The following is a 27232-nucleotide window of genomic DNA, read 5'->3' on the forward strand; positions in this document are numbered from 1 at the left end:
CGGGAAAGTGAGATCTGATCACAAGAGGTCACTTTGGCTTCAGAAATAAAGACAAAGTAAAGTCCAGGTCCAGCTGGAGGGTGGAGGAGGTGGTTGAGTGTGGAGCAGCAGGAGTGGAGGAGTCTCAGTGTGTCTGCAGAGACTGTGTAGAAGGACAGAGCAGCAGCAGAGCAGTCCACATACTGTGATGATACTCTGTCACACCCAGAGGAACACACGGGGATGATGATGGACTTTGTGTCTGACAGTGGAGCTGATCTCAGAGCAGTTTGGACTACAGCACCGAGAGTCATCTCCACTGGGTGTGATTCTGTTGTGGCAAAAACGTTCCCCGAACCCTCTTGTCTGCCACTTAATGTCAATCTCCAATAGGTTATAAAAACTCTTAAAAATATAGTCAAAGTCTTGAAAAAACTGGGACAAGCAAACACTAGAGACTGGCAGAATCTGATGCAAAAAGAGTTTATTCCCGTATAAATACAAACAAATAAACCCGAGTCCATCCGGATAAGACCGCCCACACATTAGCTGCTCGGTCTTATATACTCTAAACTCCTCCCTCGCTGGGCTCCGGCACGTTTTTTCCCCATTGTCAGGTCTCTGCCTAATTAGTTAGTGTGTCGCAAGTGGCAGACTTGTGCCACCACCTGTTGGAGCCCCCCTCCCTCAACCCTGGCTCTCTGCCCTCAGCTTGTTAGGATTCTACTTTAGAGCTTTAGAGCATTGGATTATAAGAACTTACTTTAAAACATTTGACTATAAAACCTGAACTATAAAACATGTGACTGTAAAACTTGAAGGCATTGGACAATAGAAACGTTAACTACATTTTGACCATAAAAAACTTTACCTTTAAGACATTTGATTATAAAGTTTCAGTTAAAACATTTGATTATAAAACTTTTGGATATATAACTTCAACTCTAAAACATTTCATTATAAAGTTTCACATTTTTTTCAAACATTCCCTCCTGTGGGACTGAAAAGTCCCATAGCAACAACTTTAAGTGATCATTAAGACGATTAGTATCACTCATGACAAATGCATCATCCAGGCACATTTTTTCCAACAATTCCTCTGTCAGTCACTGCTGGATGAAGCTCTCCTCTCCACTCTACCTCCCAGTAACATGGCCCAGTCAGAGCCTCCACACACACAAGCTGATGCTGCTGCTTCACCCTCTCTGGATCATCAGGACACAGCTGATCCTCTGATACACGAACATCCTCCTGATCGCTCACACTCTGACAGAGATCATTACTAACACCTGATGAGAGAAGAAGACAGACAACAGAAGTCATATATCAGTGTTGACAGAGAGGCCCTCATCAGCTGTCAGTCAGCGAGGCAGCACATCCAGTTTAAAGACCAGCAGAGACTTCAGTCTGTTCATACCACAAGTCTGAACAGGACTTAAGTACACAGTGGAACTTAACTGCTGAGAGACCCTGAACGCATCATGACTGCAGAAACAGAGACATATTCACTGCTTACTGTAAACATGGATTCAAATCAGTTTCTCTGTGACATTTTTTCTGTCAGGGATAATGCCCGACGAGGTGTCCATTATCAGGAATCTGTGGACTCATGGAGGCCAGAGCCGCTAACACCTGAGGGTTTGACTGATACCTGGAACAATCATTACCATTCCATAATGTTCTGATTAGGGATGGGCACGGATATTCAAGTATTCCATTATTCTAAATGACGTGGGTATTCGACTATAGCTGTAGCTTATGGATTTTTTTGTGTGCCTAAAGTTCATTAAATATTATACATTAGCTATATTAATCACATATTGTTCATTAAACATGTATACCAATGTCATTTAAAATGTGTAAAAAGTAGAAATAAAGTAAAAACATGCCTGGCACAGCAGCGTAACTAATTCATTATTTAAATCCGTCAGGATCGGACAGGATCACATGGCTGTATTCTCCTGTATTCTCCTGGACAGTGTATTAATATCAGCGCCACAGGGAGTTATGCTTGAGGATTATAATCATTTTACCTCTTAGTTCCGTGTGTGTGAGTGTGCGTCTGTTTCTGCGTGTATTAGAGACAGCGTGCGGCAGAATGAGCGCTCTGTCCCATAAACAATGTTATTCACTGTCAGCAAATACACTGCTTGTTCCTGATGAGGAAGAGCGCTACTGTGCGTCCCTGTGTGAGTAACAAACAGAGACTCTTGTGTTGTGAAGTCGCCGATGTAGGCCAGTCTAACTGATGCGCACTTTAAACAGCGCTGTGTGCTACACTTTGTTTTTGTAGTGAGGTTAACCGGATATCCGATTTTTCTAAATATAATATTGGAATATTGACATGCCTTCAAATGCCCATCCCTACTTCTAATAACATGGAAACATTATTCACTCCTCCAGTAAATAAAACAGGTCTTGGACACCACTCTGCAACAGGAGATATTTCTTGTGTGCTCAGCTATTAGCGAGAAAGCTAACAATATACTTGCTACATTAAAAGTCAATAACATTGTGTTGGATATAAGTTAAATATAATGGGACATAATAAGAAGACTATGTAGCTAACCAGCCGTGTCATTGTCCTGAAATCAACATCAGGATTTGTACGAACAAATGATCGGCCATGTTTACTGTCGGCCGCAGAATGAAGTAGAGAGTTGAATAGTGAGCGGGATGTCAGATGATGGCTGATGTGATCCACAGGATCAGTAAGTTCAGAGGGGCTGTGTACTTCCTGCAGCTCCTGTTTTACAGGCGCCATCCTGTGGTGCTCAGAGGTGCTGAAGGACTACACTCAGTGCTGTAAATAAAGGTTTCTCTTTTCTTTCCACTCTCTCTTTCTTCAGCTGCATCCCAGTCAGCAAAGTTCTCATATCCTCCCAATAAGGTCAAAGAGCTGTTGAAGTCCCTCATTGCTGTAGGTCGATGTTAGCTCGTTAACAAGGTGCATCAACTGTAAACAGAGGCTTTGACTTTGTACCTGTTGCCATGGTCAGTCATTGTACAAACAGGCTGATACTACGTAGCCAGCGTATACGTATCCACAACTACTTAAAAGGTGTCCATTGTCAGGAAGTAATCAACACCCAGCAGCCAATCAGAATCAAGTATTCACCCAGAACATGGTATAACTACTTCAGTATAACTGCTTCAAATGTGAAATATCACATGAAGTGTAAAAATGGTGTCTGTCACAGAAACATTTGGACAAGCTGCTGTCACATGGACAGATATATAAACTATATATGATGTTAAAAGTCCTTCATGTTCATGCAAAGACTGAAGAGCAGAAACATCAGCTGTGATTTCTGGACTTCAGCAGAGGTTTTGTTCTGTACAAAGACCGTGGTTACTAAACGTAACCATGGTTCTGTGTAATAACAGACAGTGATTTGCAGGCTTCAGGCAGACTGATCTCAGAGCTGTGACAAAGATGAACTGATGAATTGTTTAGTGCTGAAATGAGAGAACGAACACTTTGAGATCAGATTTGATGGTACGACAGTTTGATGAACGAGGACCACTGTCTCTAAACATCTTGTGATGCTGTCAGCTGTAATCCAGCTTAATGTCCTGTACACATGAACACAACAACAACAGTTGTCTTCACATCAAATCAAACACGTGATCACAACAAGCTTCGTGCTGATCTGATTGGCTGTCTGTTCTCTCTCTGTGTTTCTGTCCAATCCTGAAGCCTGTCACTGTTCTCCTCTCACAGCTTCACTGAGGACAGCAGCCACTGGGAGGGTTGGAGGTTTAGCAGACAATACTGGATCTTTGCTGTGATAATAACTGTGTTTAGTACAATACTGCTGAAACCAACATGGACTGACCTCAGAGTCTCCAGTCTACAGTGTGGACTCTCCACAAGATCAGAGAGCAGCTTCACTCCTGAATCCTGCAGCTTGTTGTGGCTCAGCTCCAGCTCTCTCAGATGGGAGGGGTTGGACTTCAGAGCTGAGGCCAGAGAAGCACAGCTCATCTCTGACAAACTGCAGTTCCTCAATCTGAATAAAGAATAAATGATGTGACTTTGGAGGAAAATGTTGGAAAAAGAAAATACATATATTTGTTATTTTCTGCTCATACAAACTGAAATAATTAATCAATGTTTCTATTACTGATTTATTTAAAAACATGATGTGGAATAAAAGATGAAATCAGGTGTTTCAGAGGTTCACAGTGAATTATACAGTGTAGGATTTTTCTTGTTCTATGAAGGTTTTAAATGTGGAACTCAACATTGCTCTGCTACAGTCAATGGACTAAAGCAGTGAAGAAGAAAATAGACTTCAGCATTAAGATACTCAGTGTGGATCAGTATAATATCAGCCTCATGTCTGCAGTTTGGTGTCAACGCAACTTTCACATCGTATTAATCTCAGCACAGAAGTAAAACATGGTTTCTGACCTCAGAGTCTCCAGTCTACAGTGTGGACTCTCCAGAAAACCACACAGCAGCTTCACTCCTGAATCCTGCAGCTCGTTGGAGCTCAGCTGCAGCTCTCTCAGATGGGAGGGGTTGGACTTCAGAGCTGAGGCCAGAGAAGCACAGCTCATCTCTGACAAACTGCAGTTAAACAACCTGAATAAAGAATAAATGATGTAACGTTAGAATACAATGTTCCTGCATGAAATCCTTTAATGTTTAATAATGTGTTCAGAGCTGAAGAAGGTTAAGAAGGTCAAAGTTCAGAAAGTGGAAACTCCAAACACCTGAACACAACAGGATGCAGGTTAAAATGTGTGAAATACACAAAGTGAAAAAGAGCTCTCATTAATATTAATGACAACATGCTGCTACTTCAATAAAGACGCAGCGACTTCACCTCTTAAACTCTGCAAGTGTGACAAGTTCAAATATAACACACTCATAGTCTGATACAAGTTACAGTTTAGTGCTTCTTGGTCTGTGATGATGTTAAAATCTGTGATTAGGTTAAAAAGATCAAACATTTATGACCACTGATTCAAATAAAACACATATTTAAAACACTATTAAAATGGTTGTAATGCTAATTAGGTGATATTTAGAAACATTTGATTCATTCTTTGTTGTTGAGTTTAAACTGCAATAGAGGTCTTCTGTAACGCTGAAAGTGGTCTTTTAATCCCTCACCAGGAGAAATCACAACACTTTCCTCATTGAACTTCAGACGTGTCTGAGAAACATCACCCGATCACTGTGTGATTATTTCTCCTCATTTTTCAGGAGCGTAACACAAGAAGCACCAGTGGCTCCATCTATACAAACTCATGTTGTGCAGCCAAACACAACAAACAAGAAATACAATAAAAACCAGCAGAAAATAACTGAAGAGTCGACTCAAAATACTAAAGTTTCCAAGATGCCAAATATGTCAAAATGAATTTTGGTGAATGTGAACAAAGACATGGACAGTATTTCTTTTAGAAATAGTGGAGCCATAAACTCAAAGCATCTTCACTTTAAACTTTTCAGTCGTTACAAGAAACAAATATTTTAATCGAAATGTTGGAAAAAGAAAATACTGAATATATTTGTTATTTTCTGCTCGTACAAACTGAAATAATTAATAAATGTTTCTATGACTGATTTATTTCAAAACATGATGTGGAATAAAAGATGAAATCAGGTGTTTCAGAGGTTCACAGTGAATTATACAGTGTAGGATTTTTCTTGTTCTATGAAGGTTTTAAATGTGGAACTCAACATTGCTCTGCTACAGTCAATGGACTAAAGCAGTGAAGAAGAAAATAGACTTCAGCATTAAGATACTCAGTGTGGATCAGTATAATATCAGCCTCATGTCTGCAGTTTAGTGTCAACACAACTTTCACATCATATTAATCTCAGCACAGAAGTAAAACATGGTTTCTGACCTCAGAGTCTCCAGTCTACAGTGTGGACTCTCCAGAAAACCACACAGCAGCTTCACTCCTGAATCCTGCAGCTTGTTGTGTCTCAGCTCCAGCTCTCTCAGATGGGAGGGGTTGGACTTCAGAGCTGAGGCCAGAGAAGCACAGCTCATCTCTGACAACCAGCAGCAACTCAACCTGAATAAAGAATAAATGATGTGACGTTAGAATACAATGTTCCTGCATGAAATCCTTTAATGTTTAATAATGTGTTCAGAGCTGAAGAAGGTTAAGAAGGTCAAAGTTCAGAAAGTGGAAACTCCAAACACCTGAACACAACAGGATGCAGGTTAAAATGTGTGAAATACACAAAGTGAAAAAGAGCTCTCATTAATATTAATGACAACATGCTGCTACTTCAATAAAGACGCAGCGACTTCACCTCTTAAACTCTGCAAGTGTGACAAGTTCAAATATAACACACTCATAGTCTGATACAAGTTACAGTTTAGTGCTTCTTGGTCTGTGATGATGTTAAAATCTGTGATTAGGTTAAAAAGATCAAACATTTATGACGACTGATTCAAATAAAACACATATTTAAAACACTATTAAAATGGTTGTAATGTAAATGTTACGTTGTGTTCTAGTTGTTGCCTTAGTTTAGGCTATACTTTACATTACATTTATATTCCTGTACAACCCATTGCACTTTAGCGTATGTCATTTAATTTCCAATACACAAAATTGTAACAAAAAAAAAGAAAATGGTTGTAATGCTAATTAGGTGATATTTTGAAACATTTGATTAATTTGTTGTTGAGTTTAAAATGGAACAGAGCTTGTAGTGGTCATCTTTCTCCACAATTACTTCTTATGGTAACCACACAACAATGTTTTACGTGTTTAGTCCACAGGCACGGTAAAACAACCGTGTTGCTCTGCCATCACTCGTTTACTGAACTTTTACAGAATATATTAAAATAAAAAGACTAATTTTCTGTCTCTCAGTCACATGACTGTGGAAGCTGCACAGGACGGTAAGAAACTTACAGAAGGGAAATGCAAGAATAAATTACATTTAATGTTTAGCAATATTCCCTAAATTAAACAGACATATAATACTCGTTGTACTCAAGCAAATTATACTATTCAAAGAAAATTAACAAACTTCTAACTAAGAAATGGTGGTTACAGAGGTCTTCTGTAACGCTGAAAGTGGTCTTTTAATCCCTCACCAGGAGAAATCACAGCACTTTCCTCATTGAACTTCAGACGTGTCTGAGAAACATCACCCGATCACTGTGTGATTATTTCTCCTCATTTTTCAGCAGCGTAACACAAGAAGCACCAGTGGCTCCATCTATACAAACTCATGTTGTGCAGCCAAACACAACAAACAAGAAATACAATAAAAACCAGCAGAAAATAACTGAAGAGTCGACTCAAAATACTAAAGTTTCCAAGATGCCAAATATGTCCGAATGAATTTTGGTGAATGTGAACAAAGACATGGACAGTATTTCTTTTAGAAATAGTGGAGCCATAAACTCAAAGCATCTTCACTTTCAACTTTTCAGTCGTTACAAGAAACAAATATTTGAATCGAAATGTTGGAAAAAGAAAATACTGAATATATTTGTTATTTTCTGCTCGTACAAACTGAAATAATTAATAAATGTTTCTATGACTGATTTATTTCAAAACATGATGTGGAATAAAAGATGAAATCAGGTGTTTCAGAGGTTCACAGTGAATTATACAGTGTAGGATTTTTCTTGTTCTATGAAGGATTTAAATGTGGAACTCAACATTGCTCTGCTACAGTCAATGGACTAAAGCAGTGAAGAAGAAAATAGACTTCAGCATTAAGATACTCAGTGTGGATCAGTATAATATCAGCCTCATGTCTGCAGTTTGGTGTCAACACAACTTTCACATCATATTAATCTCAGCACAGAAGTAAAACATGGTTTCTGACCTCAGAGTCTCCAGTCTACAGTGTGGACTCTCCAGAAAACCACACAGCAGCTTCACTCCTGAATCCTGCAGCTCGTTGGTGCTCAGCTGCAGCTCTCTCAGATGGGAGGGGTTGGACTTCAGAGCTGAGGCCAGAGAAGCACAGCTCATCTCTGACAAACTGCAGTTCCTCAACCTGAATAAAGAATAAATGATGTGACGTTAGAATACAATGTTCCTGCATGAAATCCTTTAATGTTTAATAATGTGATCAGAGCTGAAGAAGGTTAAGAAGGTCAAAGTTCAGAAAGTGGAAACTCCAAACACCTGAACACAACAGGATGCAGGTTAAAATGTGTGAAATACACAAAGTGAAAAAGAGCTCTCATTAATATTAATGACAACATGCTGCTACTTCAATAAAGACGCAGCGACTTCACCTCTTAAACTCTGCAAGTGTGACAAGTTCAAATATAACACACTCATAGTCTGATACAAGTTACAGTTTAGTGCTTCTTGGTCTGTGATGATGTTAAAATCTGTGATTAGGTTAAAAAGATCAAACATTTATGACGACTGATTCAAATAAAACACATATTTAAAACACTATTAAAATGGTTGTAATGCTAATTAGGTGATATTTAGAAACATTTGATTCATTCTTTGTTGTTGAGTTTAAACTGCAATAGAGGTCTTCTGTAACGCTGAAAGTGGTCTTTTAATCCCTCACCAGGAGAAATCACAGCACTTTCCTCATCGAACTTCAGACGTGTCTGAGAAACATCACCCGATCACTGTGTGATTATTTCTCCTCATTTTTCAGGAGCGTAACACAAGAAGCACCAGTGGCTCCATCTATACAAACTCATGTTGTGCAGCCAAACACAACAAACAAGAAATACAATAAAAACCAGCAGAAAATAACTGAAGAGTCGACTCAAAATACTAAAGTTTCCAAGATGCCAAATATGTCCGAATGAATTTTGGTGAATGTGAACAAAGACATGGACAGTATTTCTTTTAGAAATAGTGGAGCCATAAACTCAAAGCATCTTCACTTTAAACTTTTCAGTCGTTACAAGAAACAAATATTTTAATCGAAATGTTGGAAAAAGAAAATACTGAATATATTTGTTATTTTCTGCTCGTACAAACTGAAATAATTAATAAATGTTTCTATGACTGATTTATTTAAAAACATGATGTGGAATAAAAGATGAAATCAGGTGTTTCAGAGGTTCACAGTGAATTATACAGTGTAGGATTTTTCTTGTTCTATGAAGGTTTTAAACGTGTAACTCAACATTGCTCTGCTACAGTCAATGGACTAAAGCAGTGAAGAAGAAAATAGACTTCAGCATTAAGATACTCAGTGTGGATCAGTATAATATCAGCCTCATGTCTGCAGTTTAGTGTCAACACAACTTTCACATCATATTAATCTCAGCACAGAAGTAAAACATGGTTTCTGACCTCAGAGTCTCCAGTCTACAGTGTGGACTCTCCAGAAAACCACACAGCAGCTTCACTCCTGAATCCAGCAGCTCGTTGTCACTCAGCTCCAGCTCTCTCAGATGGGAGGGGTTGGACTTCAGAGCTGAGGCCAGAGAAGCACAGCTCATCTCTGACAAACTGCAGTCACTCAATCTGAATAAAGAATAAATGATGTGACGTTAGAATACAATGTTCCTGCATGAAATCCTTTAATGTTTCATAATGTGTTCAGAGCTGAAGAAGGTTAAGAAGGTCAAAGTTCAGAAAGTGGAAACTCCAAACACCTGAACACAACAGGATGCAGGTTAAAATGTGTGAAATACACAAAGTGAAAAAGAGCTCTCATTAATATTAATGACAACATGCTGCTACTTCAATAAAGACGCAGCGACTTCACCTCTTAAACTCTGCAAGTGTGACAAGTTCAAATATAACACACTCATAGTCTGATACAAGTTACAGTTTAGTGCTTCTTGGTCTGTGATGATGTTAAAATCTGTGATTAGGTTAAAAAGATCAAACATTTATGACGACTGATTCAAATAAAACACATATTTAAAACACTATTAAAATGGTTGTTATGCTAATTAGGTGATATTTAGAAACATTTGATTCATTCTTTGTTGTTGAGTTTAAACTGCAATAGAGGTCTTCTGTAACGCTGAAAGTGGTCTTTTAATCCCTCACCAGGAGAAATCACAGCACTTTCCTCATTGAACTTCAGACGTGTCTGAGAAACATCACCCGATCACTGTGTGATTATTTCTCCTCATTTTTCAGGAGCGTAACACAAGAAGCACCAGTGGCTCCATCTATACAAACTCATGTTGTGCAGCCAAACACAACAAACAAGAAATACAATAAAAACCAGCAGAAAATAACTGAAGAGTCGACTCAAAATACTAAAGTTTCCAAGATGCCAAATATGTCCGAATGAATTTTGGTGAATGTGAACAAAGACATGGACAGTATTTCTTTTAGAAATAGTGGAGCCATAAACTCAAAGCATCTTCACTTTAAACTTTTCAGTCGTTACAAGAAACAAATATTTTAATCGAAATGTTGGAAAAAGAAAATACTGAATATATTTGTTATTTTCTGCTCGTACAAACTGAAATAATTAATAAATGTTTCTATTACTGATTTATTTAAAAACATGATGTGGAATAAAAGATGAAATCAGGTGTTTCAGAGGTTCACAGTGAATTATACAGTGTAGGATTTTTCTTGTTCTATGAAGGTTTTAAATGTGGAACTCAACATTGCTCTGCTACAGTCAATGGACTAAAGCAGTGAAGAAGAAAATAGACTTCAGCATTAAGATACTCAGTGTGGATCAGTATAATATCAGCCTCATGTCTGCAGTTTAGTGTCAACACAACTTTCACATCATATTAATCTCAGCACAGAAGTAAAACATGGTTTCTGACCTCAGAGTCTCCAGTCTACAGTGTGGACTCTCCAGAAAACCACACAGCAGCTTCACTCCTGAATCCTGCAGCTTGCTGTCACTCAGCTGCAGCTCTCTCAGATGGGAGGGGTTGGACTTCAGAGCTGAGGCCAGAGAAGCACAGCTCATCTCTGACAACCAGCAGAGAATCAACCTGAATAAAGAATGAAGACAAAATTACAGATTTTCCTTCAAATGAGTGGAGTGACTTTTCCATTGTGTTCTGTGGATCATCATGACGTCAGCCTTCTGCAGTCATCATCCAAATGTCAACAGAACATTCATACACCTTTTCATGTCAGCACAGGTTAATAACATGCTGCTGATCTCAGTCACGTCTGTAATTAGAGAATCATGAACACATCAGACATGTTGGACTAAACACTGTTCATTCATTCATTTATTAAATGACCTTCTTACTGTATTTGGGGGCTTAGTAGGTCTATGTAATAAAAGGAGATGTCCACATTTGTTGAAGTCTTAAAATAACAGCCACATGCTTTCTGCACATTAAAGACTCATTAGTGGCAGCAATGATTCCTACTGTCCCCAGTGAGTGTGAAGTGGTCCCTTCCTAACAAAACTACACAGCAGGATAAACTCCATAAGTTCATGTGAAACTAATATGAAGCTTCAGCAGTCTGAGTCAGCCAAATCAAGTCTGTGTCCACCAAAGGTTCAAACTATTTACAACCAAATTCACTCTTTGAGTCACTATTCCTCCACTGCAGCTCAACAAGGAGACAGTCAAACACCAAACACTTGATATGTGTAGCTCAGTCTGCTGAAGCCTCTTATTAGTTTCAGCTAAACTGTAAAAGTCATTTTTGTGAAGTGAAAGAGTGTGAATGTTTGTCCTCCATCTCGTAACATTGGAGTCAGGTTAGAAGAGGATTTCTTCACAGACAGTATGGACAGAGGGAATGATGACAGACAGAAAATAACTCTATAAATATATGTGCATATGGGAATGTGAGTGTTGTTTTTAGATTGACCTGAAGAAATATGAACCTCTCCATTAAGACAAACATGTTTCTGGTGCAGACTATTGATTTGTTTTGGCTGAAATCTAAAGGTCTGTTTCTTCAAATAGTTCCTCAATGCTGACATGAAAACAAAGCAACACTTTGATCTGTTAGAAAGAATAACAGGAAATAATATAGAAGCTCAGATAACTCAAACTTAACGCTGTCATTCAGAATCATCACTTCATGTGGCTTTAACCAGGTGTAACACTTGTTCTTTTGAAGGATGCTGCACCTTTTGACATGTTCAAATGACTTTGATGTGTAATTTAATCTTTATTAAGCTTCTAAAGTTTGACTGAACTTTGAACAATAAAATCTGCATATATTTACAGTCTGTTCATGTTGTGAATCACAAACACTATGACTGATATTTTTGGAGTAATTACATCAGAGTCCTTTTTTAAATCTTCACACAGACTTTGAATCCTGCTCTGTCGTGTTGTTTTGGCCGCTGTTAGGCTGCTGTTTATTACTCTTAGCTCTGCTTTGATGCACACCACACCACAGCAGCTGTGTGGGGCGTCAGCTTCTGATACCATGAAGATCATCACAGTTCCTTCCTTCACCTTTACTGAGCTCTGCATTCATGACTCCCTTTTCTTTATCGACCCTGTCTCTCTGTCTGTTTACACAGAAGCTCAAACTCTCTGCAGCCGGTTTTCATCTGCTATCATCAGATGTACGACATCGTTCACATCCCTCACACACATTACAGCCTCGTCAGTGCTGACATCATCTTCACTGTCTGATCGACACCAATGTGAGTCGTGTGGAAACTTTCAAACAGTGAATATCTCTTTTCTTTTCTTCACTTGTTGTTCAGCCATTTGGAAAGACAGAACATTTTAAAATCACTTCTTCAGATCTGTGATCAGGTCAATCCTGAAGATTAACCACCCAAAACTTTCAACCTCAGTCAAGGAGTTGAATTGAACACATAAGAAAAACTACATGCTACAGTCAGTAAACTGACCTCAGAGTCTCCAGTCTACAGTTTGGACTCTCCAGTCCAGCAGACAGCTTCACTCCTGAATCCAGCAGAGAGTTGAGGCTCAGGTCCAGCTCTCTCAGATGGGAGGGGTTGGACTTCAGAGCTGAGGCCACAACTTCACAGTGAGTCTCTGACAGTCCACAGTCAGAGAGTCTGTAATGACACATAAATTACATGATATGTTACAATGAAAGAGACACTTTGTGTTTACTTCATGACAGTTTGACACATCAGACTAAATAACAATCTAAGTTTGCTGTTCACCTCAGGGTTCAGCTCATCTTATCTTTCTGTGTTTGACATGAAACAATAATTCTCCTCACTCCCTCTCGTACCTGCACACTTTGAATCTTTGATTTGCTTTAATGTGCAGATAAAGGAGGAGAAAATGTCTGTCTCCAAAGAGTTAGCATGAGGACGTCTTGATTAGAAACCTTTTTTACAACTTAGTTAACAATTACAGTCGAGAAAGACGATCTGTCTTTGCTGGCTACCTGCTGCTTTCAGGTTCACGTGCATGAGTGGAAAAATTCAGTGACTGGTGTCAAGTGGGATCGAAACAAATGGAACCTTTTAACAGTATTAGACGTGTACATATTTAAATCATATTATAATCAAACATTTTGATGTGTATGACAGCTGAGTGCATGAAGTTTCGTCGTCTACATTCTGTTGTGAGCATCTGAAGAACTTCAATTCAATTCAAATAGTTTATTTCAAACCAATCAGACGAAACAAATACCAACCAACAACATAACAAAGATATTACAACAACAAACAAACAAAAACAAACAAATAAAAATAACACCAAACAATACAACCACCATGGTTTGAAATGGGGATGGAAGAAGCAGAGCTTATCTATATCCAACCCCAGTCATCACAAATAAGTAACCAATACAACAAAAACGAACCCACACTTAACTTGCTCTCTACAACCCTCTTTCCCAAGCTTCTCATTTCCCCTCTTCCTTGTTATACCTTTCTAATACTCCTTTTCTGAATTTGCGTTTAAATTGATATAGATTTTTACTGGATTTCACCTCAACATCTAGACCATTCCATAACTTAACCCCGCAAACTGAAATACACATACTTTTCAGTGTTGTTCTTGGACTTTGTTGCTGTAAATTAAAAATGCCTCTTAAATTATATTTTTTACAACCCTCCCTCTCATAAAACAAGTTTGGGATGTTGTATGGTAAAAGGTTATTTTTTGTCTTGTAAATTATTTGTGCTGTTTTGAATTTTACCAGATCCTGAAACTTCAATGCAGATGTTTTCAAAAACAGTGGATTCGTATGATCATTGTATCTCGTATTATGAACGAGTCTCATGGCTCTTTTCTGTAGTATGCACAGAGGGAGCAGGTTGGTTTTATAGGTATTACCTCACACTTCGACACAATAGCTCAGGTATGATATTACAAATGAATAATACAAAATAAGTAAGGACTGATAATTAAGCCACTGTCTACAACTCCACATCACACCCACACTCTTTGCCAATTTTGAGCATACATAACTTATATGGGGTTTCCAGCAGATTTTTTCGTCAATTATCACACCTAGAAAAGTTGTTTCTTCCACTCTACTAATAATTACATTATCTATTATGATTTGAACTTTGATATTATTTTTACGTCTTCCAAATAACATAATTTTTGTTTTGTCCAAATTAAGTGACAATTTGTTTATGTCAAACCAGTTTTTGAGTTTAATCATTTCATGTGTGATTTCTTCCAAAAGCTGCTGTAAATTCTCTCCAGAGCAAATAATATTAGTATCATCTGCAAAAATGACAAATTTCATGAATTTTGACACTTTACAAATATCGTTAATATATAAAATAAATAGAATCGGACCTAATATTGACCCTTGGGGGACACCACACTTGATTTCCCGACCAGTGGAGATATAATTCCCAATTTGGACAAACTGCTGCCTGTTGTCCAGGTAACTTCTCCGCCAATTCAGTGCAATTCCCCTAATGCCATATTTCTCCATTTTCTTAAACAAAATTTCATGGTCTATGGTGTCAAATGCTTTTTTTAGGTCAATAAAGATTCCTATAACAAACTCTTTTTTATCAATTTATTGATTTATTTATTTATTCATCTTATTTGTGATTTCCTCAATTAAGTCAATTAATGCAAGGGAAGTTGATTTGTGTTTTCTAAAACCATATTGACACTCTGTCAGCAAATTATGTTTTTCAATGAAGCTTTCTAATCTGGCAGCAAAGATCTTCTCCAATATCTTCGAGAATTGTGGGAGTAATGAAACTGGCCTATAATTTGTAAATTGATGTCTGTCCCCTGATTTGAATATCGGAATTACCTTAGTAGTTTTCATTTTGTTTGGAAATTTTCCCGCTTGAAAGGACAAGTTACAAATGTGGGTAAATGGTTTCATTATTCCGTCAATTACCTTCTTTATTAATATCATATCCATTTCATATGCATCTGTTGATGTTTTATTAGAACAATTCCTTACAATAGCTAGGATTTCATTTTCATCAACTGGTTTCAAAAACATCGTACGAGGATTTCTGTCTATTGATCCTCCCACTAACCCATTTTCCGAAGATTCCCTCTCTGTAATGTTTTTTGCCAGTTTGGGTCCAACGTCAACAAAGAATCTATTGAATCCATCCACCACATCCTCCATGTTACTAATAGTCTTATTGTTATCAATAAAGTACTCTGGGAAGCTTACACCATTTAACCCATTATTGCTAATATTGTTAATCACTTTCCAAATTCCCTTGATGTTGCTTTTGCTACTTTCAAGTAATGTAGTATAATATTCCTTTTTACAATTCCTCATGATGTTAATTTGTTTGTTTTTGTACTTTTTATATTTTGATTCAGTCTCCTTAGTTCTATGTTTAATGAATTGTCTATATAATAGATTTTTCTTTTTGCAAGCATTTATTAACCCTTTTGTTAACCATGGATTTTTTGCATATTTTTGTTTCTTATTATGTCTTTTGATTGGACAGTTTTTATCATACAATCTCTTAAATATTTCCAGAAAAGAATCATATGCTGTGTCACTGTCATTTTCTTGATATATTGAATCCCAATTTTGAGCAGATAAGTCAACTTTGAGAGCATTCATTGATTCTTCCGTTCTTACTCTTATATATTTGGTGTTATTTGTATCCAATACCTTTCTGTAAATGACATCATACACGACAAAAACAGGTAAATGATCACTAGAATCATAAAGCAGTAGCCCACTGACTGTATTGTTATTCAAAATATTGGTGAATATATTATCTATCAATGTAGCACTATGAGAGGTTATCCTGCTTGGTTTGGTTATTTTAGGGTACAGACTCATGCTGAACATTGTATCAATAAATTCTTCAGTTGCTTTGTGATTTTTAGCATTAAGAAGGTCTATTTTATAATCCCCACATATGTACAGGTCCTTATGGATGTTTGTAGAAAACAATTTCTCCATCCAATCATTAAATAATTCTATGTTTGATCCCGGTGCCCTATAAATACAACTTATAATAATATTTTTCCTTTTTTCCATGTAAATTTCGACTGTTACACATTCAAATATATCTTCCACAGCCATTGACATTTTTTCCAATACCTGACAGTCAAAATTTTTGTCAATATAAACTGCAACACCACCTCCTTTTTTGTTTTGTCTGTTCATGTAATACATTTCATACCCACGCATATTAAAATCCGTGCCTTTATCAGGGTTCAACCACGTCTCAGACATTGCTATTATATTGAATGGTGAATTAAATTGATCAAGATAGTCTTTAATTGAGTTATAATTTGCATATAGGCTTCGGCTGTTGAAATGGATCAATGATATTTTATTTTCAGTATTAATCGTACTATTAAATTTTGTTTCTGTATAATAATTACAGTCATATTTAGTGTTCGTAAAAAAATTATTAACTTATTCAGCAAACAAACATAGTTAACAAACCGGTAAGGTTTCATTATCGTTACCATGACGTCATCAGAAAGATGTTCTCACTGTATCAGTATTAAGATCAATAACATTGGTGTGTATACGATCTCTTAAAAAGTCTGAACTTCACCATAATGTTCTGAGATATTCATCAGACCTTAAATATTGGTGGAAGCTGTGCATTTCCTGCTACTACTCTTCTCTACAGCAACAAGAGAGAGAAACACCTGTCAGCTTCTTTCTGTGAGCAACAGAATATCAGGAAACACTTCAAAACACAGCCATGTAACACAACCTCCCTCTTTCAAATGTGGAATTCATAAGCAACTAAATGCACCACTGCTCGGTTCAACACACTCAGGGGTGTTACTGTGACAGTCTGTGTCGTATGAGCAGCAGTTCACAGAAGCTAATGTTAGTTCATGTTAGCAAACTGTTCATAGATATTGTTGTGGAACGAACATTTCTGAATCAGTTTGCAGATTTGATGACGATTCTCTGCTTGTGCTACCAAATCACTATGTTACAGCGCTCAACATGATCCCATAGTTTTCACCTGTGGCCACAGTGGCTGCAGCAAACATGAGACACTCAATCTGAATAACACTAATAATACTTCTCCTTTATCTACAGCACGTTGTAGATACAAGTTTACAAAGTGCTTTGAAAACAGAAATACTGGATATATACAGAGCATCACAAAACAAAATAAAGTGCACTGTAGAAATAGAAAAAATAAAGTGGAGTGTGTTTGGTCCCCGAACATCCTCTGTCCTCACTTTGAAATGGATCCAAAACCAGTAACAGAAACATGACAGAAATAACTGCATGAAAGAAATTCTCTCTGTCTTCAGAAATCTGCTTTAGAAAATGAAACAGAACTTATTTGAAACTTTTAAGAATAGTGGTTATAGTCAGTGATTATATAGCACACCTTGTAGAATCTACTCATGTAGTAATAACTTTACTGATAACTGTTAAATACTGTTCTATGTTGTGATTAAATGCTGCTGTGATAAAACCTCAACAACAAACTCTTAAATCCTTCATGTGTTTAAACAGGTTTGCATGTTGCCTTCATGAACCAATGCTGTATAGTAAAACAGTCAAATGTAACACATATTAGAAATAAATAGAACAGCTTTCCTTTCATGAACTTAACAGCTAGAAACAAAACTGACTGAAAAACAACATTTTTGCATTGAAAACTTCTGAAACAGCTCAAGAACGTCAGTGACAGAATACAAAAGACAATAGATTTATGAATAAACAAGTGGAACAGTATTTTAAGAGTAATGATAATTCTATAGTGTTGATATCTGAAGAACTAAACGACTTATTAACCCTGATTTAAAATGTGAATCACTTCTGGACTTACCGAGCCTTTCTGCAGTTCCTCACAGCTGGAATCAGTCTCTGTCTTCCCTGCCGTGATGTGTTGTACTTCTGCAGGTCCAACTCATCCAGAACCTCCTCTGACATCTGCAGCATGTAGGCCAGAGCAGAGCAGTGGATCTCAGAGAGTTCTTTCTCTGATCTGTTCTCTGACTTCAGGAACTCGCTCATCTCAGTCAGACAGTGGAAGATGTTGATGCTTCTGTCAGGAGAGATCTTATAACTGTTCATCTCCTTCAGGTTGTTGATGACTCTCTGGATGATTTCTGGACTGTTGTCTGTCCGGCCCAGCAGGCCTCCTAAGAGTCTCTGGTTGGACTTCAGAGAGAGGCCATGAAGGAAGCGAACAAACAGGTCCAGGTGACCACTCTTACTTTGAAGGGATTTCATCATGGCGCTCCTCAGAACGTCATCCAGGGATGAGAACTGTCTATGATAGATGTGTTTGTTCTCTTTTAGGAAAGCCTCCAGTACTTGTGTGTTGCGGTGTGTGTAACAGTGGAACATGTAGACTGCAGCCAGAAACTCTTGAACGCTCAGATGAACAAAGCAGTAGACTGTTTTCTGGAAGATCACACACTCTGTTTTAAAGATCTCAGTACAAACTCCTGAGTACACCGAGGCCTCTGTGACATCCAGACCACAGCGCTCCAGGTCTTCTTGGTAGAACATGATGTTTCCTGTCTCCAGATGTTCAAACGCCAGCCTCCCCAGCTTCAGAAGAACTTCCCTGTCAGCCTCCATCAGCTCCTGAGGACTCACCTGATGTCCCTCATCATACTTCTGCTTCTTCCTCTTGGTCTGAACCAGCAGGAAGTGTGAGTACATGTCAGTCAGGGTCTTGGGCAGCTCTCCTCTCTGGCCTGTGGTCAACATGTGCTCCAGAACTGTCGCAGTGATCCAGCAGAAGACTGGGATTAGACACATGATGTGGAGGCTCCTGGATGTCTTCATGTGTGAGATGATTCTGCTAGACAGCTCTTCATCGCTGAATCTCCTCCTGAAGTACTCCTCCTTCTGGGAGTCAGTGAAGCCTCGGACTTCTGTTAACCTGTCAACACACGTAGGAGGGATCTGATTGGCTGCCGCAGGTCGGGAAGTTATCCAGACGAGAGCCTTGGGAAGCAGATTCCCCTCGATGAGATTCATCAACAGGACGTTGACTGATGACTCCTGTGAGACGTCAGACACAACCTGATTGTTGGTGAAGTCCAGTGAAAGCCTGCTTTCATCCAGGCCGTCAAAGATGAACAACAGTTTACAGACAGCGAGCGTCTCTGCTGTGACCTTCTGTAATGCTGGATGGAAAACATGGAGCAGCTTGAGAAGACTGTACTGCTCGTCTTTGATCAAGTTCAGCTCCCTGAAGGAAAGCAGAATCAGCAGACTGACATCTTGGTTTTCCGAGCCCTCTGCCCAGTCCAGAGTGAACTTCTGCACTGAGAAGGTTTTTCCAACACCAGCGACGCCGTTCGTCAGGACCACTCTGATGTCTCTCTGTTGGTCAGGTAAGGATTTAAAGATTTCGTGGCACTTGATTGGAGTGTCATGGAGGGTCTTCCTCTTTGAAGCTGTCTCAAGCTGTCTAACCTCATGTTGGGTGTTAACCTCTTCACTGTGTCCCTCAGTGATGTAGAGCTCAGTGTAGATTCTTTTGAGGAGGGTTCCACTTCCTGGTTCATCAGTTCCTTCAGTCACACGTTCACATCTCCTCCTCAGACTGATCTTATGTTGATCGAAAACCTCCTGCTGACCACCTTTCACAAAACAGAGAACAAAATGAGACGAAACAAGAACATTTGACAATCTGGTGATTATCTTGTTACTAAAAAAGATCAATATAAGAAAATATAAAGTGTTAAAGTTGAGTCCAAATCAGCCTCTGACTGTGTGTCAGTGAACGTGTTTGATTGACAGCAGAGAGAACAGGTTGATCCTCAGCAGCTCGTCTGCAGCGCTTCATCTAAACAGCTCACTGTGGCTGTTTCTTCATCACTGCAATATTTAAAACTGATGCACTGATAAAATCATGCAGACGATGTTCACATCTTGTTGTGTAGACCTTCTTTTAATGATTGGAACCACTAACAAAGCACTGACAATCTCTGTAACAAATACACTACATTTCCTATAGCTGCTGCAAAATAAAATCCTCCCGCTGGTAGGGCTGTCGCGGTGAAGGAATTTACCCTGCGGTGATTTAGGACGGCTCAACCGAGCGGTATGCGGTAGTACCGCCATGTATCTTTTGTTTTTTTATTTATGCTGATTTTAGTGAAGTATAAGTAAGCTTTATTGTCAGGCTATTGTTACTTCTATTGTTGCTTTTTAAATGACGAAGATTACACAGTTTTAACACTAATTAAATACTTAAATGCAAATAATATATATTTTTGTGCAAAACTCTTGGACAGCAAAGATGGGGACAACTATAAAAATGTTGATTTAAACCAGTAAGAATGTTTACCTTTATACAAAATTGGGCCATCGACTACATTTTGATTGGACATCACTAATTTGATCGTTATCTGCGTGACAGCGGGTCTAACTACTGCACTGAGAGAGAGGGAGAGACCCCTGTTTGAATAATGACTTAGGAGTGCTCTGCAGACATGTAGGTCTGTGAAGCTGGCTCAGCATATCAGTATATGCTTTGTTTGTTGTTTAATGCATACAGTACACCATAAAAAAGTTGCTTGAGAGACGCAGAAAACACACTGATCAGTGGCAGGTGGCCAATAGAGGGCGCTAGGGCGCCGTCCCACCACTCCCGACGTCCTAGACCTCCACTGGACAAGACTTTACATTAATTTGTAATTTATTTTTATTTTATAATTTTTTTTATTAGCAAGGTAAGTATTACATGTTGGTGAATAAAGTGTATAATCTGCAATAAAATGTAGATTCAAAATGTTTACGCCGTCTAAAGTTACTGATAGGTCACGTGTTTCCGGCCTGGGGCGCAAGAATCTTTGTCCATTGACCCTCGTTATAAGTTGCACATGCGCAGTTTGCTCCTCTTCAATACAAGAGATAGGAGTAGACAGGGCGCACATCACCAGCGCCCTGACAGCATTTATCCATCTAGCAGCTGCTGAAACCACCAACCACTAGGTGGCAGGTAGCAGAGAGCGAGCACGAGTACGAGTCATAAATTGGGTCAGAATTAGTCGGACTCGTTGACGTTCAGTGTATTAGACTGAGATGAAGTCAGGCACGGCAGTGTAGTGTCAGCTAGGTACAGTATAATGGCGAAAGAAAATACTGTCACTGAAAGATGTGTCTCAGCAGCAGCTGGCCAAGAAACGCTGCACACTGGGCCCAGGTGAACTTCAGAGGCTACCTACAGAGGTGAGATAGCAGCTGTGTGGTGTTGGTCTTTTATTGTTGTTATTGGTGTTTGTTTTTAATCGTAGTAGTGCTGTCTTGTCAGAAAAGTGGGCAACAGTAGACCCAAAATGATGTAATAGTCTAGTTTCAAGGATTCTTCATTTGTCATGTGCACAGAGATGCAAAGTAAAACATGCGGTGAAATAAAGGAGATGCTCAGTTACTGTGTATCAAAGGGATCAATAACATAACAATGAGATCAGTAAATAGAAAAGATTAAATAGCAATATAATATACAATCAGCTTAGCTCATCTTACTCACTGAACTGAACCTCTCTGCCATGTCTCCACGTTGGTGCCTTCTGGAGAATTTTTCATGCAATTATCAGACAAATAAAATGTGTTGCTGAGCGGTTCATTGTAACTGTAACTGACTGTCTAAGAGGTCTGTGTAGAAAACACCTGGCTTGTTAGCTTAGCTTGTTATCTAAATAACCAAGTCATGAGTTAGCTTTGGCATAACTGTATAACTTGAATCATTTACTGTTTGCCAATCCCTCCCTCCTCTTCAGTTCCCCCCTCTCGTCCAAATACGGTCACTTCTGTATCCAAAAACCAAGATGTTGAAGGAAAATAAACTAAAGGCCTCAAAACTGTTGTCCACAAACAAAAGCGGTGACATCACAGGGGCTACTTCCCTCTGCTTATATACAGTCTATGGTGAACATCAGCAGTTTAAAAGTTCTTCCTGATGGAGAACAAGCAGCATGCTGATATTTTAAGCAAAGACAGGGGGCGCTACAATAAAATCACAACATGTTAAATATAAATTTGTTTTGGGTTCAGATTTTTCCTCAAAGGAGAACACGGGACGAGTGACACAGAGCAGATATGTATGCTGGAGCAGAACACATCAGTTCATTTGTAATGGTATTTATAAAGATCTTAATGTTGGTGCTGAATGACACAACAAATGTCTCTGTATTAAAACAACAAGCCGTGTTTTCAGACACGATGACATCAGCAGACTGATGGACGGTCTTACTTTGTAAAGTGCTGGTCTCACTGGCTGTCTGCAGTCCAGGTGTTGTTCTGGATCTTTTTCCACACTGGGGACAGGAGGAGTCTCCTGATGAACCAGACTGGTCCCAGTATGAGGTGAGGCACTGTCTGCAGAACCAGTGTCCACAGCTGGTAGAGACTGGATCCTTCAGGACGTCCTGACACACAGCACAGCAGGACGGCTGCTCCTCCACAGAAACATGACTCCTCTTCTTCTCTCTGTGAACACATTTCTTCATGACTAAAATGATTTGTTGAATTTGGTAGAAAAATATCACCATGTGATGGACACAGTCTAGAAGCTGTGATAGCTCACAGAGAGCAGTAAAAGTGTTTGTCATTAATTAACTGCTTTCCTATCAGACAGTCTTATTAAACATTGTGTGATCTGCCTGTAGTTTGTTATTAATACAAACTCAACACTTCCTGCAGCTGCTTCACAGTAAAAGCCTTCCATTAAAGACAGCTGATTATGTGCTTCACTGTTTTACAGTCACTGTGGGCGGCTCAGCTTGACTCAGTTATGTTTGAACTGAGGTCAGAAGTGGCCTAAATTAAACTGAGGTCGAGCAGCAGGCTCAGACACACAGCATGTCACAGAGGTGTCACAGGTTCAAGTCCAGACAGGTGCCTTTGTTTTCAGTCTCTTCATGTCTTCTGTAGTACTATCACAAATACAATGATGTCAGTGTGCTGCAGTGTTTCATATGAGATGTTTGTGTCTTTCTCTCTAGTTGAACAACAACACTCACTGAGTCTCAGAGCCTGCTGTGCTCCTCATCCTGAATAAACACATTTAAACACATGAAGTCTTTTCTTTACGTTTTCTAACCACATTGTAACTGCAACAAGTTTCTGATTGTTCCTCCTGTTCTTACTTTATTTACATATATCCCAGCATGCAATGAAAGTAACACTTCATAACACAGAAAACTCAGCAATAATAATCACTAAATTATTATTTTATGATATGATTATATTATTCTCAAACTCAGAATATATCCACCTTAGTTTGAAACAGTTTCTGCAGTAATAACTCTGCACCATGAATATAAATCTATTAGCAAAACATTTAGTATTCATCCTCAATGCATCGTCGTCTGTCAGGTCAGTTTACAGTAACAACAGTCTCTTACTTTGTGTCTGAGGGTCCAGGTTCATTACTGAAGGACGGAGGAAGACCTTTGGACCGGTCACTCTTCAGAGACAGACAGCTGGATACTGCAGACTCTGCTCTCTGTCTGTTGGGCTGAACTCTGCAACACACAAGATGTTTTTATTTATATCACATGAGTCCTTGATAAAATCTTCAATTCTACTGCTGCTGTTGATAAATAGGAGATTGAAAGGTTTGTATTCTTCTTCTTAGATTAGTTGACAGCTGTTTAAGGTGACTGACAGCTGTCACTGATACTAAGAGGAACAAATGAACTGAAATGAATCATATAAATGTTTTGTTGTATAACAGTAACAACAGTTATAATAATTGTTTCACCTCAGCAGTAGATAACAGTTTACTCTGTCCACTAGTTAGAGTACATCTTTCCTCCAGATGGCAACTGACAGCAGCCATTTAGTGTCCTGATAACATTTCGTCACCATGTTTTACACAAGCAGTGAGTTAAAGATAAGACAAGTCAACTGTCCCAGAGGGAAGTTCACCCTGGGTAACAGAGCTGCACACAGACACAGCTGCAAACAACTTTAAACTACATGTAACCAAAAGTCGTACATTAAAGACAAAACAACAAACCAGAAAAATAAATATCATAAAGATATGTTTAATATTGCACAAACCAACACAATATTCTGAGTAAAAACATAAAAAATTAATGAAAGCAGATTTTGAACAGTAATGAATCCTATATTTTCTGGAGGTGTAAATTCTGAAATGGAGATTTCAAGTGTTTTCCTGCAGGAAAATCATCAGAAGTTTGTGGATATAAAACTGTTTTTTTTTGTAGAACAGTTTCTGCATCATTAATATAAATCTATTAGCAAAGCATCTAGTACTCATCGTCAATGCATCGTCGTCTGTCAGGTCAGTTTACAGTCACAACAGTCTCTTACTTTGTGTCTGAGGGTCCAGGTTCATTACTGAAGACTGGAGGAAGACCTTTGGACCGTTCACTCTTCAGAGACAGACAGCTGGATACTCCAGACTCTGCTCTGTCCTCCTCTTCCTCCACACAAACACTCATCTTATTGAGAAAAACACGCTAGAACGAGAGAACAGGAAGTAACACACACACACACACACACACACACACACACATTGTACAGTTTAATAAAACCAGTCAGCGCTCCACCTGTTCAGTGTTCTTTATATCTCTGCTTGTTTTCGTGAGTTACTGACGGTTTAATGTAACTTATTCAGCCAATCAACACTTTGTGTCCAAAGATGAAACAAACTTTCGAGTTTACTCTAAGTTCTCTTTCCTCTACAGTCCACAGGTGGAAAAGTGACTCAGAGACTTTAACAGTCAAATGATACAAATGTTTATTAACACTCACCCTGCCTCAGCCTTCAGTTTTGTTTCCTTCTGCGTCATCGATTCAAAATGGTGGAGTCTGCTCCGTCGTGAAGTGACTGAACACTTTCACTTTCATGTTCCAGCCCTGTTGAGCCTGTATCCCGTGATCAGGTTGCTCCTCCCCTCTCCATTTACAGGAAATATGGTGAGTCGATGATGTTTCATGAACACACTTCAAAGGAACTCTTACAACACCGACTTGAATGACAGTGAACATCTTAAAAACACAGCTGCCTCAGAAAGACGTGTTCAGAATAGAGTTGAAATCTTTCACACAACATTAAAAGAAGGCATAGGTGATCAATTTAAGAACCGTGCACTGAACTGGATGAAAGACTTGAAGCTGATAATTCATGGAATGATGAATGGAAAATACTCGCTGTACTCAAAACAAACAAATGCAACGTAAAATACTAAACAGATATTATTACATTCCTTCACAACTCTGCATGTTCTGCTGTGGGAGTGCAAAGAGTTAAAGATCTTTGGGATGGCGTTACAAAGCAAACGACAACTTACATCAATATTGACGTTCCACTCACACCAGAGTCATGTATACTGGGAGATTTGCATGACTTCAGAAGAGACTCTAGAAGAATCAAATCTCATCTTTTCTCATGTAGCACAAGTAACTATTCATGAAAATAAAACATATTATTTGCAAAGAGGCACCAACTTCTAAGGGAGGGAATTAAACACATTGAATTTTGGTAATAATCAATGTCATTATCTGTTTGTAAGTTCAGAATGTTTATTTATATTGAAATGATGACAGTGCTGATTTTTTCCTGCTGCCTCCACAGATGGTTACAGGTTAGGTAGCTAAGCTAACAGGTTAGCGCAGTGGGTCTGAGGCCGGCTTAGTGCTCTGAAACATTGAGGACAAATTTCTTGACACTCCGGGTGGGATCAAGCTACTGGAACCAGAATAACAGAAACACACCAAGTCCTTTCAATAAGCATATCTCACGCTCGGCATGCGAGCTAACAGGGGTGAAGCCCTGATACTGTCTTCTACTAATGCTGTGGATGACAGGCCCACCTGCTCTGAGTACACCGGCACCACTTGGACAGGGGACTCACTGACAGGGTCCAGTCTATTATTAATATAACTAAACATACGTGTCAGTATTAACTCAGTGTCTCAATCAGCCAAGGTTTGTCTGTTTATTTTAATTCAATGGTGAACCTCCGGTATATTTCCACATCACACGAGGAACCATAAATAAGCAGCATAAATAACTACTTATGAAACTTTAAATTTCACTCATGAAGAAAGAGGCACAAGTTTCAAAGGAGTGAATTTAATCAAATAGAACTTTGATAACAATCAATCTCATGATCTGGGTTGCGAGTCAGAAAGAATTGATTGTTAGTTTCTGCTTGGAAAAATAAAACAGGCAACGACTACGGCTAACTTCTCCTGCAGCTGATCAACAGTTGCATTCCTTCCTTTTCTTCTATTAATTTATCTTTTATTTATTATTCCCACACATTTTTTATTTCTTTATTACAAAAACAGCAACACGGAAAGTAGGCCCGATGACATTTCCAGCAAGCTAGCATTGTTACAGTTGGGACGCCAGTTTAGCTCAGCGGTTTAATCACACGTCCCATGTACAGAGGCTACAGTCCTCGATGCACGGGCCCGGGTTCGACTCCCACCCTCGACCCTTTGCCGCGTGTCATCCCCACTCTCTCTTCCCCTGTTTCCGACACTATCCACTGTCCTCTCTCCTTCAATAAAGGCATAAAAATGGGTTGTTTAACTTGAGGAACTACTTAAAATCACCTTTATTCTGAAACAGAGGCAATATTTTTGAATCCACATGTTCACAGGAGTTCTTGCAGACCTTTCGGAGCAGCAGTGAGTGTTGCTCTGAAAGGTCTGCAAGAACTCCTGTGAACAAGACTTGCTGGCTTTTTCAGAGATGACAGTTTGAAATGCTGTGAATTAGTATTTAATGTGTGACAAGTTTGTTTGATGTGTGTCTGTGTGTGTAATGCTGCAGCCCTGTTACCATGCTGTACCAACACTCATCACACACACTCTGCTCATTTGCTCAGAACTAAAGTGAAGGAAAGTTAAACTACATGTCACATGAGCGCTAGCGAGGAGATATGTTTAAGGACTCATGGGAAATGTAGTTGTTCATCACAAAGCTGACACACTAACCAAAGTCCTCATTCTAAATGAGACGACCAGGTGTTGAGATTTC

The 27232-nt window shown here is 38.8% G+C and overlaps 1 protein-coding gene across 1 annotated transcript; it reads right to left on the reverse strand.

Annotated features, from left to right (window-relative positions):
• Positions 1-446: 446 nt before the first annotated feature.
• LOC138590919 (NACHT, LRR and PYD domains-containing protein 12-like) lies at positions 447-25027 on the reverse strand. Its single transcript, XM_069661357.1, has 14 exons — positions 24994-25027; positions 24550-24698; positions 23616-23735; positions 22652-22698; positions 22463-22543; positions 21715-21720; positions 18071-19844; positions 12728-12898; positions 10707-10880; positions 9256-9429; positions 7805-7978; positions 4397-4570; positions 3819-3992; positions 447-1268 (listed from the first exon to the last, which is right to left on the reverse strand). Exons 2-14 carry the CDS (start codon positions 24678-24680, stop codon positions 1262-1264), a joined length of 3207 nt encoding a protein of 1068 aa, XP_069517458.1. The 5' UTR covers positions 24681-24698; positions 24994-25027; the 3' UTR covers positions 447-1261.
• Between the last annotated feature and the right edge of the window lie 2205 nt (positions 25028-27232).

This window comes from Semicossyphus pulcher, unplaced genomic scaffold (assembly GCF_022749685.1).
Source record: "Semicossyphus pulcher isolate SPU_LCO1_2020_fin unplaced genomic scaffold, fSemPul1.0.p SCAF_14, whole genome shotgun sequence".
Lineage (NCBI taxonomy): Eukaryota > Metazoa > Chordata > Actinopteri > Labriformes > Labridae > Semicossyphus > Semicossyphus pulcher.

Coding starts and splice junctions, on each gene's coding strand:
- LOC138590919 (XM_069661357.1), bottom strand. CDS start 24,680: ATGAGTGTTTGTGTGGAGGAAGAGGAGGACAGAGCAGAGTCTGGAGTA. Junction 10,881..12,727: donor TGTAGACTGGAGACTCTGAG/GTCAGTTTACTG, acceptor TTCTTTATTCAG/GTTGATTCTCTGCTGGTTGT. Junction 4,571..7,804: donor TGTAGACTGGAGACTCTGAG/GTCAGAAACCAT, acceptor TTCTTTATTCAG/GTTGTTTAACTGCAGTTTGT.